This window comes from Centroberyx gerrardi, chromosome 24 (genome assembly GCF_048128805.1).
Source record: "Centroberyx gerrardi isolate f3 chromosome 24, fCenGer3.hap1.cur.20231027, whole genome shotgun sequence".
In the NCBI taxonomy this organism is placed as follows: Eukaryota; Metazoa; Chordata; class Actinopteri; order Beryciformes; family Berycidae; genus Centroberyx; species Centroberyx gerrardi.
Window position 1 is genome coordinate 6,620,020 of NC_136020.1, and position 18,459 is coordinate 6,638,478.

An 18,459-nucleotide genomic window follows, 5' to 3' on the forward strand; every position below is an offset into this window, starting at 1 on the left:
AAAAGTAGCTTTTATTTTAGAAATAAAGCGGCACTTTGCTCTGCAGCGGCAGAGTGAAGATGAGAAAATGTGCGTCAAGCATGTAGTTGATGTTTTGATTATGCAAAAATGGACGACAGTTAAATGTTAAACAAAGAATGGAAATAGACAGATACAACAGTTGCAATTATTTACACAGAAGTATTTACATATAAATTCCATGAAATTATTATATTGCAATATCGTCCATGTGTAGCTCTGTCAGAGTTGGTGGATAAATCTCTGGCTCTACTCTTCCGATTTTTCCAACTTCCCGTGCACGCAGCATCACACTGAGCACTCCCACAAACCTTTGCGCTTCCTTTTCCAGCAGCGCCTGCGATCATGGCGGATGTGGTTGCGGAGCAGGTAGCGGACCAGAAGCCCGACCTGGACCAGAACCTGAACGGGGAGACGGAGGAGAAAGAGGAGGCCGACCCAGCCGAAGAGACAGCGAAAAAGAAGAAGAAAAAGAAGAAGAAGAGCAAGTCCGCAACGCCAGGTAAGAGAGTTCCAATTTCTTTCTTGCTAACAGGCTAGCAAAGCTAACGTGAGTTATTAGAGCTGCGTCAAGCTAACCAGCTAGCCAGACTAAACAAGGAAATCACGAAAATTTGCCTTCAAAATAAATGTCAAATGTCATAAGTGTCAAATTTGTCACTTGGGGAAAGGGGGGTTTGGTATTGGTGTGTGCAGAACAAAATTGGCAATCGCATCAAATTAGTCAGTGGAATCATCATTACGGAATCAGAGTTATATGGACTTTAAGATGGTAGACATCCTTCCAATGTGGCTATCTGGTATATGTTTTGTTGATATCTTCGTGTATTTTATCAATTTTGTTTATCGTCTTTTACTGGAATCATCGTGATGATATGAAGATATACACAATTTTGTTGTCTAAATTGATGACAAGCAAATTTAATGGAAAAATGGGGGGTATGAAACATTTTAATAAATATCAATTGAGATTTAGTTTTGTTTTACATAGCGTAATATTACTATAACAGTTTGATAATTTGATTTTGCATACATACGCCACATCGTGATATATATTGATATCGCAAAAAATCCTTCCATATTGCCCAGCCCTAGCCTATATACAGCCCATCTCCTCTTATAATATTGTATGCGAGTAATACTTCCATGCCTCCCATATGGTTATGCATATGGGAGCCCTGTGGAAAGGACAGTTGGCGGAAAAAACAGTAATTGTATTTTTATGCACTGCAGTTTCTTAAATATAATCTGTATTTTAACTTTGGTACTTGATATGGCCTTATCAAAAACGATTGTGCCTCAATCTGGGTTTTATTTTGAACGTTGCCCGGAAGTGCTTTCGTTTATTCTGTCTGACTTGACACTGGTACTCATTAGCCATGCGGGTTGAGAGCAGTGTGGATTGGAGCTGTAGCGCCAGTCAGGCCTTATGAAACACGCCTGGCTTTGGTCAGCGCAACAGCAAGGACAAGTGACATTTGACAAACCCGACAGAAAGTTTAACTGTCCGCCTAAATCGAGACGGGAACCGTTGGAAAGCACAGAGAAACAAAACTAGCGGTGGTGTCTGGTCCAACTGTTACTGCTGGCACTCCTCTTCGTGCCGACAGCGCTGAGCCCCAGCCAAGTTTTCTTGTTTCGTAATTTGCTTTTTGCCAGAATTCTTATGTAAGGCTATAAGGCCCAAAATGATATTTTGCTGTAATAAATCAACCAACTCTAACCACATGAGTGCATGGTTGCATGTAGCCCAGATACGTTTCATTCTCGTATAAAGTGAAAGTCACGCCGAACTTCGTAAAAAATGCCGCATTTTAATGCTGCTTTTGCTTATGGACAAACGTACACGCCCGGTAGAGCATGACACGAGACTTATTGCAAAACATTAGCATCCACTTTTCAATCCGGCATGTATCTGATACACCAAGTAGCATATATTTAAATAAAATGTCAACTTTCAGAATTAGGTCGCCTGTTACACTTACAATGTTCCTGTAGGCGTTAAGAGTTACAGAAATGCTTTAAACTGTTTTGAAACTGAAACTGTTTATTATGTAAATGGTCATGTCATGCAACAAGAGAGAACAGAAGGTATCGGGCCTGAGGTCGCAGGTTAAACGTTTGACAGCTGAAAACGTCAAATCGGCTGTGACATTGACACTGGCTCTGTGCCCGTTTGTCTTGGCTGGTAGGTCTGGTGTTGACATTCCCCATTGTCAGTCCTTAGTGTTTAGGAATAAATTCTCATTTATTCAGATTTATTTATTTCTGTATTTATTTCCTTCTTAGTGGCTCTCTCACAGGAATGTTGTTGGGGCACTATTGCTCTGAATTTTTCCACTCCTTCCCATTGCTTTTTCGTGATGTTGCTGATCTAGGAGCTGAAGCTTTCTGTACTGTAGGTTGTCCCGGATAAGAGCATCGGCTAAATGCCTAAAATGTAAAATTGCTCCATTGCCGCACTGCTCTTTTCCCCCACCCCCCCTCCTCTCATTCTTTTACCAGTGACAGTTGCTGATACAACATCTTGTGGCTGCAGCTAGTTTATTTCATATAGGACTGTGTACATATACTTGGTGTTTATCATTGTTTGATGCTGCAGGCGCTGAGGCAGAGGGGAATGGAGTGGCCGAAGTGACCAAACAGCTGGAGAAGCAGGCTATAGAAGACAAGGAGAAAGAGGAGGACGGGGAGGAAGGTAATTGGCATAAGGACAACATCAGCTTAATCCCAACAAAGCTTTGATTTAAACAGTATTGACACATCACATGTCGGTGCACAGGGGCAAGCATTGCAGCCAGTGCTTGGCATTACAACAGTGTCTTTACTTCCACAGACGGAGATGATGGAGAAAACTCAGCAGGGAAAAAGAAGAAGAAGAAAAAGAAGAAGAAAGGACGTGAGTTGGCCGCATCTCATTTGTTTGGGCTGCAAGACAGTGTGGTGAAGTATAGGCTGGAGTTAATGCAGTGTAGCTGCATGGACTGTGACGACTGAGTGGAGTGCAGGGCAGCGTGTGATGGACGTCCCATTGAGGGCGTGGTGTTTATTTTGTTCTGTAGGGAGCAGAGTACTGGCTCTCTGCCACATTGCTGTATAACCCTGCAGACATTTACCCTCCCCATTTTTTATCTCCCAGTTAAAAGGAGCAAATTGCCCTCACTTCAAACCCTCACAACAAGATTGCCTGAATGATGTTTGATGTTTTTTTCTTTTTTTTCCCCTCAGCCAAAACTCAGACTGACCCCCCATCTGTGCCCATCTGTGATTTATACCCAAATGGAGTGTTCCCCATCGGACAGGAGTGTGAATACCCCACCTTACAGGATGGGTAAGAAGTGCACATGAGCATACACACTCACACACACACCGAGTGCACCTGCTCTGGTGGTGTTTCATTTTGATGCTGCTGTACCTGTATGTGACCAACCTATTTCCCCAGCATTATGTTACAGCAGCTAAGACTTTCATCAGCCACACACAGACACAACAACAGTTTCAACACCTCTAAATCTGAATTGAAGACTTCAAAAGCTGTATTTAACTTTTAAGCCCCTGAGTTTGATTAGTGTAATTTAAGATCATTTCATCAGACTTCATCCAGGACCTGCTGACACCCTACACATGCTACATCATGATTTTAATGCAGGCTTGCCTGTGCCAATGACATGTGGCAACACATCTCTCTCTCCTAAGTGTCTCACTGAACTGTGTGTGGTTCCTGGCGCGTTTTGTTTTTCCAGGGAGAAGTTCACCTGTGTTCTGATAGGGCTCCATTTCAGTTGGGAAACTGGTTTTACATTTCACTCTAATTGGTATTAAAAAAGTCTTAAAGTCCTAAATTTATCTTGATTAAACTTGCAGACGCCCTGAGTGTGCTGCTGTCACTCAGTCCCCTGAATTTGAATTTGAACAAATTTCACCTACAGGTGGACTGTGTTCAAACAGATTCAGATTTGCATGCAAGTAAAATTCATAGCGATAACCTTGCAGCTATAGCTTACCAGCTGCTTGGATAAACCGGCTGAACCAGATTGTCGTGCTTCAGTCCAGGCTAACTCACTGGCCTCGGTCAGGTGATAGGCCAGCAGATGAGTCTTGATTTTAGTTGTCACGTTGCGGGAGGAGTTTGGTAGCGGCAATCTTGCCTCGAGGCCAGTTGCCCTTAATGAAAAGAGTGGGCTGTGTGTTACTTTGTGTGAACCCCTGTGTCCGCCTCCCAGTCGCAGCGCGGCGTGGCGTACGAGCAGCGACGAGAAGCGGGTGCTGGATAAAGCCAACGAGGAGGTGTGGAGCGACTTCAGACAGGCGGCCGAGGCCCACAGACAGGTCCGCCAGCACGTCCGCAGCTTCATGAAACCCGGCATGACCATGATCGAAATCTGGTGAGGCTTCCGTTATCATGGTAATCCACTTCTTCATCGTGGTCGTCATCCTTTTCTCTGTGTGTGTGTGTGTTTATATGGGAGAGAGAATAAGTCAGAAAGCGGGACACAGTAGTTCCATCTCGGTTCTAATGCCTGGCTGATATTGTTATATAATAATAGTAGTAGTAGTACTTGATTAATCCCACTTTGGGAAATTTCTTTATAAAGTGAAGTGTGTGTTTGACCTAGAATGTAATGGACCTGAATGCTGCAGCATTTAACCTCACTATTTCCCGTTGGATTTTCAGTTTTCTTTCCTTCATTCTGTTTGTCTCCTCTCCCTGCCTAGCGAGCGGTTGGAGGACTGTTCTCGGAAGCTGATCAAGGAGAACGGACTGAACGCCGGCCTGGCCTTCCCCACCGGCTGCTCTCTGAACCACTGTGCAGCCCACTACACCCCCAACGCCGGAGACCCCACCGTCCTGCAGTACGACGACGTCTGCAAGATCGACTTCGGCACGCACATCAACGGTACGGCACGGACACACACCTACATGTCAAGCGTTAGGGCGTGTCCTGGCAGCTTGCAAAAAGCCTCAGAACACATCAACTCATCATCATCATCATCACACTCCACCAGCCAGTCAATCCTAAAAGATGTTCTGCTCTCCATGGATGTCTGTTTTCAGGGCGAATCATTGACTGTGCCTTCACTGTCACCTTTAACCCAAAGTATGACAAGCTGCTGGAGGCTGTGAGAGATGCCACCAATACTGGAATCAAAGTATGACATTGAGACACACACACACACACACACGCACTCCAAGTCGCTCTGATGTGGTTGATCTGTAAAGTGCCTGAAGCTCATGCTCTCTTCTTGATGCAGAACGCTGGAATCGATGTGCGTCTGTGTGACGTTGGAGAGGCAATCCAGGAAGTGATGGAGTCCTATGAGGTTGAGCTTGACGGCAAAACATACCAAGGTACTTTTCTTAGCTACACACACTGGACCTACAGCCTTGATCACAGATATGTATAGGTGATGGGTGGGCGTACAGATTTTGTTTTGTGATATGTCAGGAATGTGCCTATAGAAGAGCAGTCTAACTTTTTCCACAGACCCTGTGTTTTACAACTCTACTGTAGCTCAGTTTTTCACTGTGATCCCAACCACAGTTCCCATAGAGAATAGAGCGCCTATTGTACAGTGGCTCCAACAGGGGGGAGCAAGTGGAATCCTGGGATCTAAGACCAAAATGTTGCGTAACTTGGCATCCAAAAACACCAAAATGGAAGATACCAGAAACCAGAATTTGTTTAATACTAACATCTAAGTCCCACTCTATATCGGCAGTATGGCCACTCTGTTGAAAAACCCCAGTTTCCCCACAACTGACTTTGTTTATTTGGATGTATTGGGTTGCATGACATCTTTCACTCTGACATCAGTTGTCTGAGCTTTTGATGCAAGGACCTGACAGTATGTGGCATGTAGTATGTAAACATATTTTAAGGCTGTTTAAGGTGTGTTTGCATTTGTAGTGTTTGCCATGTACAATCAGTTATTTTAGTCATTCATATCAATTCATACAGCTGGTAACAGGAAATGTCTCACTGCCTGTTCATTTATGAAACTTGCTCACTCTGTTCCAGTGAAGCCAATCCGAAACCTGAACGGTCATTCAATCGGCCAGTACAGGATACACGCTGGCAAGACTGTGCCCATTGTTAAAGGAGGAGAGGCAACGAGAATGGAGGTGGGTTAATGACTAACACTGGCTCATTTGTACACTATATAGATTAAAGAGCTCACTGAAGAGTATTGACTGTTAATTGATTGTTGGGAGCCTTGCATCTGACCCAGTGTTGTTCCCCTGCAGGAGGGTGAGGTATACGCCATCGAGACGTTTGGCAGCACAGGGAAGGGTGTGGTGCACGATGACATGGAGTGCTCTCACTACATGAAGAACTTCGACATCGGCCACGTCCCCATCAGGTAAGAGAGCGTGTGCCTTTAGCAGTCAACTAATTCTCCAGCGGACCTCCAAGATGGCTGACAGAACTGTTCACCATTCCACACTGTGAATATTTAAACTGTGGTCCGGGCAGCGCTCTGCTGTAACTCACTGACGCTGACTTATCTCCTGTCCAGGCTGCCCAGGGCAAAGCACCTGCTGAACGTGATCAACGAGAACTTCAGCACGCTGGCTTTCTGCCGCCGCTGGCTGGACCGCCTGGGCGAGAGCAAGTACCTGATGGCCCTGAAGAACCTGTGCGACCTGGGCATCGTGGACCCCTACCCCCCCCTCTGTGACTCCAAGGGCTGCTACACCGCTCAGTTCGAGCACACCATCCTGCTCAGGCCCACCTGCAAGGAGGTGGTGAGCCGGGGTGACGACTACTGAGACCCCACCGCCACTACCCCCCACCCCCGCCACCACACAGCACCTCCAAACCCGACTCCTTTGCCAGAGAATAAACCCCACACAAACATGGCCTGCACTCTCTGAAACAGCAAAGAGCTTCTAAAACAGGATCTGGTTGTCTCATTACCTTTGTCAAAGAGCAGCAGTGAGAGATGCCAAATGCCACTGTACACTACCCACAATGCATTTTAAGCACCACTTACAGCTAGCAAAGAAGAGGGACTGGCTTTCTTGGCAGGGGCTGAATTTTGTATCATTTATTCTTCAGGTGACAACCACAGCTAAATAAATTGTAAACAAGACAAGGTTCTGCTGGAAGAAGCGTTGCAGTATGCTTTTATTCAGCGCTGACACTGTGGTGTGTCCCGCCAGTCTCCTGCGGACCTCATTTTACATAATATTAAAAGTTAACTGTTAAACAGTTACATTTATTTAAGTTGCCGCTGCATTTATTGCAACCCCAGTATTCAAACAGATGGTGCAAGTAAGAAATCCTTTCATATCTCCCTTTGGTCATTTTTTTGCAGCCAAATTTCTATGGCACCACTCTGAGCCTTCAGTACCCAGTGCTGTTAGTCGAGCACAAATACTGCTGGGTTTAAGAAGTGGTCAGGCCAATGAACGGTCAGAAATCTCTGAAAGCATAAAATTCCTCCCACTTCAGCTTGGGGTGTTGTAATAATAATGTCATCTTTATACAGACACCATGCATCTTCAGCTGTATGTTTGGCTTCTATCGCTACAGGAGGGATTCTGCACTCTGGCCCTCCAGTCATTGTTTCTTTGATATTTGTAAAATATCTTTGAAATGGCTGCCGCCACTGTATGTTCCCAATGAAATGCTTCATTTTGAACTCCCTGAAAATGTTTTTGTAAGAAAAAATGATTAAAATACTTTTGCTCTCATTATGGGCTTCCCTCCTCTGATGTTTCTTGGATCATAGTATGAGAAATGCATCCTCTCAAGGTATTTCAATAAACAGCTAGCCATCAACAATAACACACTAGTTTCAGTGATCAAAAATAACTATCAGTACCCATTTGACTACCTCAAAATAGTTCCTTCTCCAAACCTACAGTTTTTGTTTGGACTTAATAACATTTCTTTGTGCTGGTTCACAACTCGCTGTCAAAGTGACTGGAGCTTCCTACAAGGAACGAGAAAATGCAAAGACACAAGCATAATTTTCTTAGAAAAATGAAAAAATATTCTCATTTTTATTGAGGTAATTTTCTCTAGAAAAAATTGAGGTAACAATTTGCATAGTATAACTTCCATATCCACTTTACACACACACATCCAAGGAGGAGTAATCAAACGCCAACATACAATGTGTCACAATGTCTGACATTGAAGGAAAAACAAAAGATGAAATGTGCTTTGAATTCCCCTCTGCTAGACAAATCAGAAGGAACAAGGTTGAGGTGGAGAACATTACACTTCTCTCCAGTATGGAGATAATCACATACACATGTATACACTGCAGAAATCCTGTTGAATCTGTCTGGCTAATTTACTTGAGAGGGATACAGAATCAAATACAGTATGCACACATACAGTACACACAACGACGTGCTGGTGGACAAAGTCGCACATTTAGTCCTGTCCAAACTGCTGGTGTTGTTGAACAATCAAGAGGGTGAAAGAATCAGCTGCTATATAAAACTTCTTAAAAACTGTCAGTGGCCTCTTATCTAAAACATAGAACCTCTGAAAAGGATTGTATAAAAATACATTCATATTCTAAATGCTGGCCTGGGTGGGATTGCAGCTGTGCAGATACCACTTTGCTGAATCGATATGAACTATTTTCCTAGGAAAGGAACTATAAAAATAGATTTGCTTTTTCAACAAAAGGGCACTTTTCTAGAACACTAGTATCTGTTGGGGATAACTTCAGACTCTGACTGAAGACAATTTACATTCTGAAGCAGAGAGGTGGCAGCATTTAGCCAAAAACATCCCTTTGGAGACTTATAGAAACATTTGTTTTCCTCCACCAGTCAAAGAAAAAAAAAAAACACCCAGCAAATGTTGAACCATTTTGGAAAAGCTGAGAGAATCCAAACACTTCCCCCATGCTTTGGCTTGAGGTACGCCAATCACAATGTGTTTCCTGACAGACCTGGAAGTGCTTTAGAGTAACAAACTACACCGCCTTCCTGCTTATGTATAGATTTTAACTTTTGCACCAACATTGGGTCTGAGCAGAAACAACATTGACAACCTGTTCTGTAGACGTTAGTGCATTTCTGGCAGGACTGGATAAGGACGAGGACCATGATGACGTAAACATAAGCCAAACAGGGCAAAGTATAGCCATCTTGTTGATATCTATCCAAGCTTTAGCCATCTACACACAAATGTCTAGGGAACAGGGAGGCCATTTTTAAACTGGGCAATAGTGAATGACATTTTACAACCTGGTGCCATCTATATCCAGTTTTGTGTTGACTAGCTAAAGTGACTGAGAAACATTTCAGTTGATTCAAATTGATGAACAGCATTTACAATCGACGAGCCAACGAGTGCAGGTAGGCAGACACCTGAATACACCTGTACTACTTGTAGAGGACACTTGGACGTAGTACGCCTGGCCAAAGTCTGTTGGCTGCTACTGAGACACACCTTGGCTGATACTGTCTTTATAAAATACAGCTGTACACAATCAAAACACAAACATCACCGATTTTTTCTGACTTAAAAAATACCAACATATAAACACCATATACAAGAAGTTCATAAAGCAGAACCATGTTTTAAAAAGGAGTCTCTTTTTTCCTTTTTTTAAAAAATATACTCAAAAGACCTATCCTCCCAGGATATAGAATGCCCAAAGAAAGATGAAAGAGAGAGAGAGAGCGATTGGTGGGGCTGTGCTGATATCTTGTCGCTGAGTGGTCAGGATGCAGCGGAGGAGGCGGGGTCAGTGGATGGTCCTATAGCGGCCGGTCTTTGTCCTGAGTGACACGTTGCGTGTAGAAGAGGATGTAGGCCTGGGCACGGCAAACCTCCTCCACAGAACACACATTCAGCTTAGAGTCATTACAGTGAACCCAGAAGCCTGGAGGAGAGGAAGGCGAGGGGTTACACTTCAGTTTTCATGCAGTCGTCTCGGATCTAACAGTCGCTGCAGACATTTAGCCTGAGCTGATTCTACATTTTTATGCACGTGTATGTTATTATCATCATCATCTTCAATCTAAAAATATCGGTATTGCTCTTCAAAAACCCCATACTGGTTGAGGCTCGCTACGCTCTGTACTCACCCCCCTCTGTGTTGTAGCAGTAGGCAGTGTAGTGGCCGGAGCCAAAGCCCTTCCCATGATGCATCACCACAGCGGAGAGTTCGTAGAGGAAGTGTTTGGGGCGTGGCGAGCCCGTGGAGCCGGGGCTGCTGGGACTGGAGCAGGCCACACCTTTGGGTGAGGGGTCTCGGCAGCAGTAGGGCTCCATGTTGAGAAGCTGGTCGAAGCTGACGTGGACGCCGATCTTCTCCCGGTGGTTCCGCCCAGACCACCTGAGGACCAATCACAAAGCAGAGGGCTGGTCAAGGGACAAGTCATTAGACCAATCGCAACAGTGCATATGTTTTACTAGGGCTGGGCAATATGGACAAAATTAATATCACGATAATCATTACAATTGATTTCAATATCTACTAACATAACGTCACTGTCAAAACATAAACTTTCCTTGTTTTTAGCTTGACCATGTATTTCTGAGTTTATTTCTGAGTTTATACCCTGAGTTGAAAGGGTTTTATAAACCAAGGGTCAGAGAATTTTCTCAACCCATACGGGACCATGTTACCTTTAAATTGAAGATAACACATGAAAATCACCAAAATTGGAGTTACACGGTTTTCACATTATGCAAAATCACATGTCAAGTAATCACATTGATGTTCATTGAACTGCATGGTAATATAAAGTTTTGTCTGACTTCCTGAATTCTAAATCACCAACAAGGGAATAATTGTAGTCTAGTGTAGAGAATGATACATTTCAATTAAAATGAACAAAATGAAATCATCACAGAATTCATGTTGTGATCACAACTCTTACAACACCATGGCAGGACACAACCACTTGCTGGATTTTTGATTTGTCGTTGACATTGCAATGTTTGTGTTACTGTAAAACATGAACTCAGATGTATTGCTCACTATCAATGTTGATTTCAAGATGGGACCCAGCTGAATAAACTGTATAAGTCAATCAGCGTTGGTGTGACGTCATCGTACCTGAAGCGTTTGAGGTGAAGCCGCAGGACCTGAGGCAGTTTGTGGACCATCAGCTGTTTTTGTGCTTCGGTCAGGATGACTGGTTTGGAGGAGATCCGCCGGCGCATAGCTGCACACATGAGAGGGAAAGGGTTAACACACTTTACACCACTGGGAGTCGCCTCAGCCCTGAAACACTCTCCAGACAAAGGGTTACACAAGCAGTTAGAAACACACGCTTGAATCAGCAGTGATCCCTCCCCTTACTATGAAGGTATTATTGTAGCAAAACACCTAACTTGTATGCTACACTGCTTATGCTTTACACTAGCAGAAAATACTCACACACCTGTGTCCTAAATTTAAATTCACAGAAAGGATTTACAAATGTGCAAGTCAGTATGTGAAGTGGCAAACTTGTAATATATTTGCTCAAATTTTGTTTTCCTGAATATATTTTTTGAGTGCAAGTACAACTCCATGTTTACAGCGTGTTGAATCTGCTGAATCAACCTCTCAGATGGCGTCTTGCACATCTCAAATGGCAAATCTGCGCGCTCTCACTTTTACTACAAGTCTTGTAGGGCATTTATTGCAAAGGTGATTTGTAGACTTGTGGCGTCACGACACTGCAAGGAGAGAGCTGGGGAGGCGATGGCCCTATGGCAATTGTGTAACCAATCAAAAGAGCCATTTTCCTGTTTGGAGTGGAAAAGGAGTGGAAAATTTGGCATACAAGTGATTCACCAAGCAGCACTTAATTTTAATAAAATCTCAACTTTTATAGTTGGTTCACTGGCTATTCCCCTGGTCAGCCTACCGTATAAAATCCAGATGTAAATGCATCCAAGATGCTTTTACCTAAGAGGTGGTCAGAGATGCATTTGGACACATTAACACCAAAGTGTAAATGCAATGCATCTTCAATCTCATATAGACATTTCTGAAACAAAAATAAACCAACAGATGGCAGGCGGCACATATAGTAACAATGGACTCTTACTATCAGTTAAAATGGATTGTCTGAATACTTGTTGATGGGGAACAAGCGAGACATGGTGTTTACTGTCAATTTTAAAGGATGTAAATTTTACATGAAGAAATGATGTGAGCGACAATCCCTGTTTTGGCAAGGGAAAGAGTAATCAGATTTCAATGTGTACACCAGAGACACATTTTAATGTCACGTGTAAATGTAATCCAGCTAAATCAGATCTAGATACAATCTGGGTATAAGACGCATATTAATTCCAGGTGTCCAATGTTATGTCAATCCTCTTTGAGTCTTTGAGGTAAATTTTGGTAAACGAAAAAGTGTGTATGCGTGTGTAGTGTATGTATTTAACTCACCGTTGCACTGGTCGCAGGCGTAGATGTTGCCTTCCAGGGCTTCGGTCTCCGTGAACTTGGCCAGCATCTCCGTCAGCCGGCATGAAACCTGCGCGGCCGACTCCCTGCTATTACTGTGATACCGCTCAGGGAACTCGAGGGACAGGTCCCAGAACGGCTCCACAGTGTTGGAGCGATGGTCACAGGCCAGGCACGTCACCTGAATGTGTGTGTGAGGGAGATAAAGAGATGAGCAGGTCTGAATACTGGCACAAAATATCAGCTACTAGCAGTTCAATAAAAAAATATTCATATATCAGTATCGGTATTCACAAACCTATATTCGTCTAACCCTACCCTGTTGACCCAAGAATGAGTCTTACCTTGCTTGTTTTTTATTCCTGTCCATCCTGTACTCTGTTCCCCTCTCAGCCTTCCTACTGTCTCAAAACAAAATATCCTAAAAATTTACTTTATTTTGAAGTCTGATAGGAACTTCAACTAACAGACTTTTGACGATTAACCAGGTATAGTGCTCATTGTCATTTTCAGGGAGTGCAAAGGCAATCTGAAGGCAGGGACACATTAAAAGATTTTTCCAATGATAAGTGACAATGAAAAAATTGAGCAGCGCGCATTTGAAATGTGCAGATTTTCAGTCTTGTGATGCACACAAAATAACTGGAGGAGCACAAATCTAAAGACCATATGATGTGATTTTTCGTGGTACACCTGCACTTGCGAGAATGTATTTTTCCGCAATATTTCGATATCAAACAAACACGCAGCCTATAAGGCTTGCAGCAATTGTGGTTTATGCTGTGATTTGCACAGGAAAAAAGAGGGTTCTCATTCACCTTTCTTTTTATTTCCCGGCTCAGCCATTGTGCACACTGCATCTTGTGTTTACACTTCCATATTTTCCCCCTCTTCCTTCCTTGTAGCAAATTCAATTTTCATTGGCTATTGAACATTCCCGTTAAGATTTGAGTCTTTGACGAGACACACACACAACAATTACAGCTGCGACTATACAGTGCGACTACCACAGACTCAAATCGTTGCCAAATCGGTCTTGAAAAACGTGTTATGTGTCCCCCCCATGAGTCAATGCCCTGGTGAATAGCCACAGGACTGAGATACCCCAAAACCCTTCCACACATAGCCCTCTCTATTCAGCGAGAGCAGGTGTCAGTGTGTGTGCTCAGCCTCTACAAGTAGACACTAATCTCTTGTCCTCAAGCTAACTCTCCCCACTCACAGTCCCTGCAGTCCTCATTTAGCCAATTTAGAATATGTTCTCTTCCACCAATTGCTTAACGGGATAGAAGTGTACAATTTATTGAAACCACACGTGGCTATTTATGACAATTAACTTAGTAAATAAAAAGAACAGTCTGGCTCAAGGTCATAAACAGACTAAAAACATTTAAGATTCATGTCAGCGCTGGCAGCCCTACTCCCAAATTCCCCATCTTGCATGGCTGAGCTCCAGAATTGAAAGTGCCAAATTAATCCATCTAGGACATAGCCAACTGAGCCAGAATACGGAATAAATGATGCAGTTCAGTCAGCGCTCATGATGACTGTCAAACTATCCATGCAACTTAAGTGTGTGGGTAGACATGCATGGGTGCATGTGCCAGTCAGACAGAGCTTATGATGATTGTTAAATTATCCAACAGTTTTTAAATGAGGGTGATTGCAGGTGTATGTGTGTGTGTGTGTCTGTGCGTGTCATACCTGGCTCAGGAGCTGGCCATGGAAGATAGTGTTGACCACATTGAGCACCTGCTTGATGAGTCGTTTTTGTGTCTGTGGGACACCTGCAGTGGGTGTATGCTTGCCGGTGCTCTCCAGCTCCCGCTGCACCTTGTCCAGCAGCTCACATAGGAACTCCTGGGCGTCCTGTTGACCGTAGCCCCGGAAAGCTGGGATCAGCTGCCACACTGAATGGAGCATGGCAAAAGGCGAAACCAGCGCCCACTTGCCTGACCACATCACCTGGAACAAGGTGTGCAGCTCGTGGCAGAGGGAGATGTACTTCGAGCTGGGCTCTTTAGGTTGTATTAGCTCCATGCTGCGGGCCCGCGAGGCCCCGCCACTCAGCCCGGCCCCAGAGCCTGAGCTGGCCTGGAGCCCCTTCCTCTGGGCCAGGGGGGACTGGGACGAGGCCTTCCCCGCCAGTTGGCCGTGGACGGCAGATGCCAGTAGCTCCAGTGCCTGGGTCAGATCCAGGCGCATGAAGCACTCCCTGAAGACGTGAAGGTGGCTAAGCACCTGCAGGATAGAGTTCATATAACAGGTGTTGCCCAAGTTCCTCAGGCCTGTCACTCCAGGAGTGACCGTGGGACGCCGCTTGAAGGGTGAGCCGCCCTGTTTGGTGCTTTGCTTGCGGCGGACAGGGGTGTGGGCGGTACGGGAGGGCACTGAGGAGGCTTTGGGCTTAGATTTGGTGGTGGAAGGAGGGGTGCGCTTCTTGGGGGTTGGCTGGACCTTTTTGGGCCGTTCCAATTTCTTGGGGGTAGCAGTGGCAGGGCTTTGAGTCCTTGGCCTGCGGGTGAGGGGGGAGGGCAAAGAGGTTTTTGTCTTGTTGCGTGTCCTGCGAGAGGTTTTAATAATGACCGCCGCATCCGCAACTCTCTGGCTCTTCCTACGTAAGCGTCGGCTCTTCCTGGAAGGGGCACTCTCCAGCTCCACCTGCAGCTGCCTCTTCAAAGCCCGCCTCCTCTCCCTCACCTCCCTTTTCCGCTCCTCCTCCTCCTCTTCCTCCTGCTTTCTCTCTTCTTCCTCCCTCTTCTTTCCACCCTCAGTCAGTCCAAACCAGAAGCGGAAAATGCGTCCCATAAGCGCTCTGCGGCGGTGCCAGAGGGCGGTGAACATCCTGTCCTCATCCCTCAGCTGCAGCTCGCGGGCACCGGATGGCATGAGGGCGTAGGGGGCGGCGCTAGCAGAGCGGAGGGTGCGCCCACTGCGGGTGGTGACCTCGTAGCGTTGGCTCTGGATGGCGCTGAGTGTACTACGAAGCAGCTTGAGGTCTCCGGTGGCATTATCATTCAGGACGTAGTCGTCACACAAGTAGCAGAAAACATAAAGTTCGTTAACCTCCATGGCCAACGGGTGGTGCTGCTGCTGGAAGTGCTGCAGAGCGTGCTCCTCGATGTAGCGTCCACACGCCACATGAGCACAGCCTAGGCAGGCCCATACGGACTCTGTGGTGTTGCAGTCCACACAGTGCCACTTCTGGGGGTTGAGGATGGAGTGGTCTGGGGCCAGCCGCAGCCGCCCCACATGCTTACACCTGTCCATTACACAAGCCTGCCTGCCGAGCTGGCTGGCTGGCTGTGTCAGTCAATAAGTGACCGTCTGCGTGTGTGTGTGTCAGCGTTTCACACTGGATTCAGATCACCATGGCGACCATGGTGAGCTGAGAAATGGGACCCTCCCAGGGCATGGTTTAATCTAGAGAGGAGAGAGAACAGATCTGGTTAGTCATAAGAAGAGAGGAACAGGGAGCTGACTGTTTTGAAGAACAGTGAAATTGACCTGGAAACAGCTGTATTAGATTGATGAGGCGATAGCTGGACATGATAAACAAAGGCAAACTGCCAGGTGACAAGCAAGCTTTAGCATTTCAACATGCGCAGACAGGAAAATAACTGGCTGATAAATATGACTGTGCTTAGTAAGTTGTTGAAGTTATCATGGACTGTTTGGTCTAGATTTGAAAACATAATCAAGACAAATCTTGGAGTTTCTCCATTGATAGTGAATAATAAATAAGAACTTGGTACTTGGCACAGTGACAAAGCCCTGGGTGATTTTACAGGGACATGGACATATTCTCACAATTAAAACCCTTGGTACTACTGTGGAGTACAGATAATATGAATGTAAAAATGCATACAAAAATATTATTTCAAAGCATCTGCAATACAGCAGCTCCAGGTTTTGTCTCTTGATGAGATGCCAGTTTAGAGTCTTGTTTTCATGTTTATAGCTTTTGGGAAGAGCTGTTCACAAAAATGTACTGAACTACATTTACATGTGACATCATAAGAATAGCAACTTGAAATTTTACTTTTGGGTTATTTGCTTCAAGGAGAGGGAAAACATCACAGAAAACTCAAATCAAACAAATAGAAAAAATGCAACAATCAATCTCATCTTAAAACCTCCTCCACCTTTTCATATCCCTGGGGGTTGGTGTACCACAGCTGAGAAACTGGGGATCCTTGAGTGGGTCTGAACCTTATCAACCCCCCCACTGGGGCAAAAGAGGACTTAAGCTTGGCCAACAAAAGGGGGGCTGCGCTTGTAGGGTGGTGCACCCTTTGTCTAGGTACAGGACTGCCTTCACAGAGGGAATGAAGAAGAGGACGAGGAAAGAAAAGAGACAGCTAGGAAATAGCCCAGATAACAGAGAGGGAAAGTGATGGAGAGACCAAGATAGAAGAGAGAAATGTGTAGGCAAGGACAAAAAATTGAGGCTTCTAACTTCATAAATGTTTAGTCAGAACAGTTGATTTTTCTGCTCTACAACCCCTTCATGTCATATATCACTATCAAAACAAGTGTGACTCAAAGTATTCTGGCCTAAGTAGGTGTTTGTTTACCAGTCAAAATGCACGAGTTGGTGTGTTTATCCAATAAGTGTTTACGAGTAGACCACCGTGTTACCATTCCAGACTGCTGCCCTGTGATATAAATAAGTCCTCATTCCTATGAAGGGTCCAAGGCAGACCCGGGCACCACATTACCACATCATATCAGAAGTGGAACAACAAACCCTTTCATGTTGTATCTTTGTGCGGTATCGTTTTAAGCAATAATGATACAGAATAGCGTGGCTCAGTTACTTTACTGTCACAGTCAGTAATGTTGTCCACATCACAGTGTCGATACGAGAAGACTGTCGAGGTAGTCCACATCATAATGTAATTGTTTCACGTCCACTATGAAGCTCTACGAATAAGTCACTAGTCACATGTGTAAAAACGAACGGCATCAAATATGATCATTAGTGCCAAGACTGTTAGTAAATTTGTTTCGGGGTTGTCTATTCCACCAAAGTTTTACCAGCAAGTTAGCGCGCCTTCCCTGGTTTGTCCTTGTGACTGCATGGTCTGAAAGTGGCTGGGCACTCAGCACTCAGCCCGACATAGCCTGGCTCTCAACTTAGCTAGCTGGCCAAAAAAGCCACAACAAAACACTTACACAATCAGTTAGCTACGGCTGTCCAACAAACTGTTCTACACAATAGCAACACGAGACACACGAGGAGCTTAGTGGAAGGCAGCATCACTTAACGTAGCCTAGCGTTAGCTATCACTAGCTTCTAATTGATACAGCGATAAGTAGTTGCGATTACAACATACTGGGATCATAAACAAAGAAAATCGAAACTGATAAAGGAACCTTACAAAATAACTGTCTATAATAGTTTGAAATAGAAGCGCTGTAAACATAAATAGACGTCAGCTACGTTGGCTGATATTTTATAGAATATTTGTTCAAGAGATTAGCGAGTCGCTTTCTGTCCTTGCTGCTAACATTAGCTTAGCTCGCAGCTAGCTTGCTAGCTAACATGAGCTACCCAGGCTAACTACGATAATCCTAACAAGTTCAAGCGTTAGCCAGAGGTCAGTTTCCAACGTCATGCTCAGCGTTATAAGTCAACATGCATATCAGTTTAAAGAAGAACAAGTGAGTCGTCGGCTACATTGTTACACATGTGTTATAAATAATTCCAAGTTATAAGAAAATATCATACCGAGCTATCCTTCACCGCAGTTACTCCTCTGTTTCTAAAATGATCGCCATCTTGTCAGTTGCTGTCGCGTGGTGTTGGCTCGAGCGCGTCCTCGATACGTGACGTTGTTGTTGTTGTTGTTGTTGTTGGTGATGATGATGATGATGATGATGCTGGTGATGATGATGATTATGATAGTGAAGATGACTAAAATGTTAGCTTATCTCTTCTCAAAATATGTTTGTATTTTGAAACTACATTATGAAGTCATTCTAGTCTTTATTGTAGACCTAACAGTTTGGTTTGGTATTTAGTGGTTCAGTGTCATGTAACGTTAGTTG

The 18,459-nt window shown here is 44.5% G+C and overlaps 2 protein-coding genes across 2 annotated transcripts; one reads left to right on the forward strand and one right to left on the reverse strand.

Annotated features, from left to right (window-relative positions):
• Positions 1-345: 345 nt before the first annotated feature.
• Positions 346-7,717, forward strand: metap2a (methionyl aminopeptidase 2a). The gene is made up of 11 exons (XM_071920576.2): positions 346-520; positions 2,621-2,716; positions 2,855-2,917; positions 3,247-3,349; positions 4,242-4,403; positions 4,735-4,916; positions 5,075-5,169; positions 5,272-5,368; positions 6,039-6,142; positions 6,266-6,381; positions 6,538-7,717. Exons 1-11 carry the CDS (start codon positions 364-366, stop codon positions 6,788-6,790), a joined length of 1,428 nt encoding a protein of 475 aa, XP_071776677.1. The 5' UTR covers positions 346-363; the 3' UTR covers positions 6,791-7,717.
• A 339-nt stretch (positions 7,718-8,056) lies between these two features.
• usp44 (ubiquitin specific peptidase 44) lies at positions 8,057-18,201 on the reverse strand. The gene is made up of 6 exons (XM_071920611.2): positions 18,140-18,201; positions 14,110-15,828; positions 12,388-12,586; positions 11,059-11,167; positions 10,082-10,332; positions 8,057-9,876 (listed from the first exon to the last, which is right to left on the reverse strand). The coding sequence occupies exons 2-6, from the start codon at positions 15,673-15,675 to the stop codon at positions 9,752-9,754; spliced, it is 2,250 nt and encodes a 749-aa protein (XP_071776712.1). The 5' UTR covers positions 15,676-15,828; positions 18,140-18,201; the 3' UTR covers positions 8,057-9,751.
• Positions 18,202-18,459: the final 258 nt, after the last annotated feature.

Excerpts from the sequence above, each read along its gene's own strand:
- metap2a (XM_071920576.2), top strand. The coding sequence starts at position 364 with ATGGCGGATGTGGTTGCGGAGCAGGTAGCGGACCAGAAGCCCGACCTG. Across the intron at positions 2,717-2,854 it reads AGAGGAGGACGGGGAGGAAG|ACGGAGATGATGGAGAAAAC; the intron begins GTAATTGGCATA and ends TTACTTCCACAG. Across the intron at positions 6,382-6,537 it reads ATCGGCCACGTCCCCATCAG|GCTGCCCAGGGCAAAGCACC; the intron begins GTAAGAGAGCGT and ends TCTCCTGTCCAG.
- usp44 (XM_071920611.2), bottom strand. The coding sequence starts at position 15,675 with ATGGACAGGTGTAAGCATGTGGGGCGGCTGCGGCTGGCCCCAGACCAC. Across the intron at positions 11,168-12,387 it reads CGCCTGCGACCAGTGCAACG|CTATGCGCCGGCGGATCTCC; the intron begins GTGAGTTAAATA and ends TCATGTGTGCAG. Across the intron at positions 10,333-11,058 it reads CTTCACCTCAAACGCTTCAG|GTGGTCTGGGCGGAACCACC; the intron begins GTACGATGACGT and ends ATTGGTCCTCAG.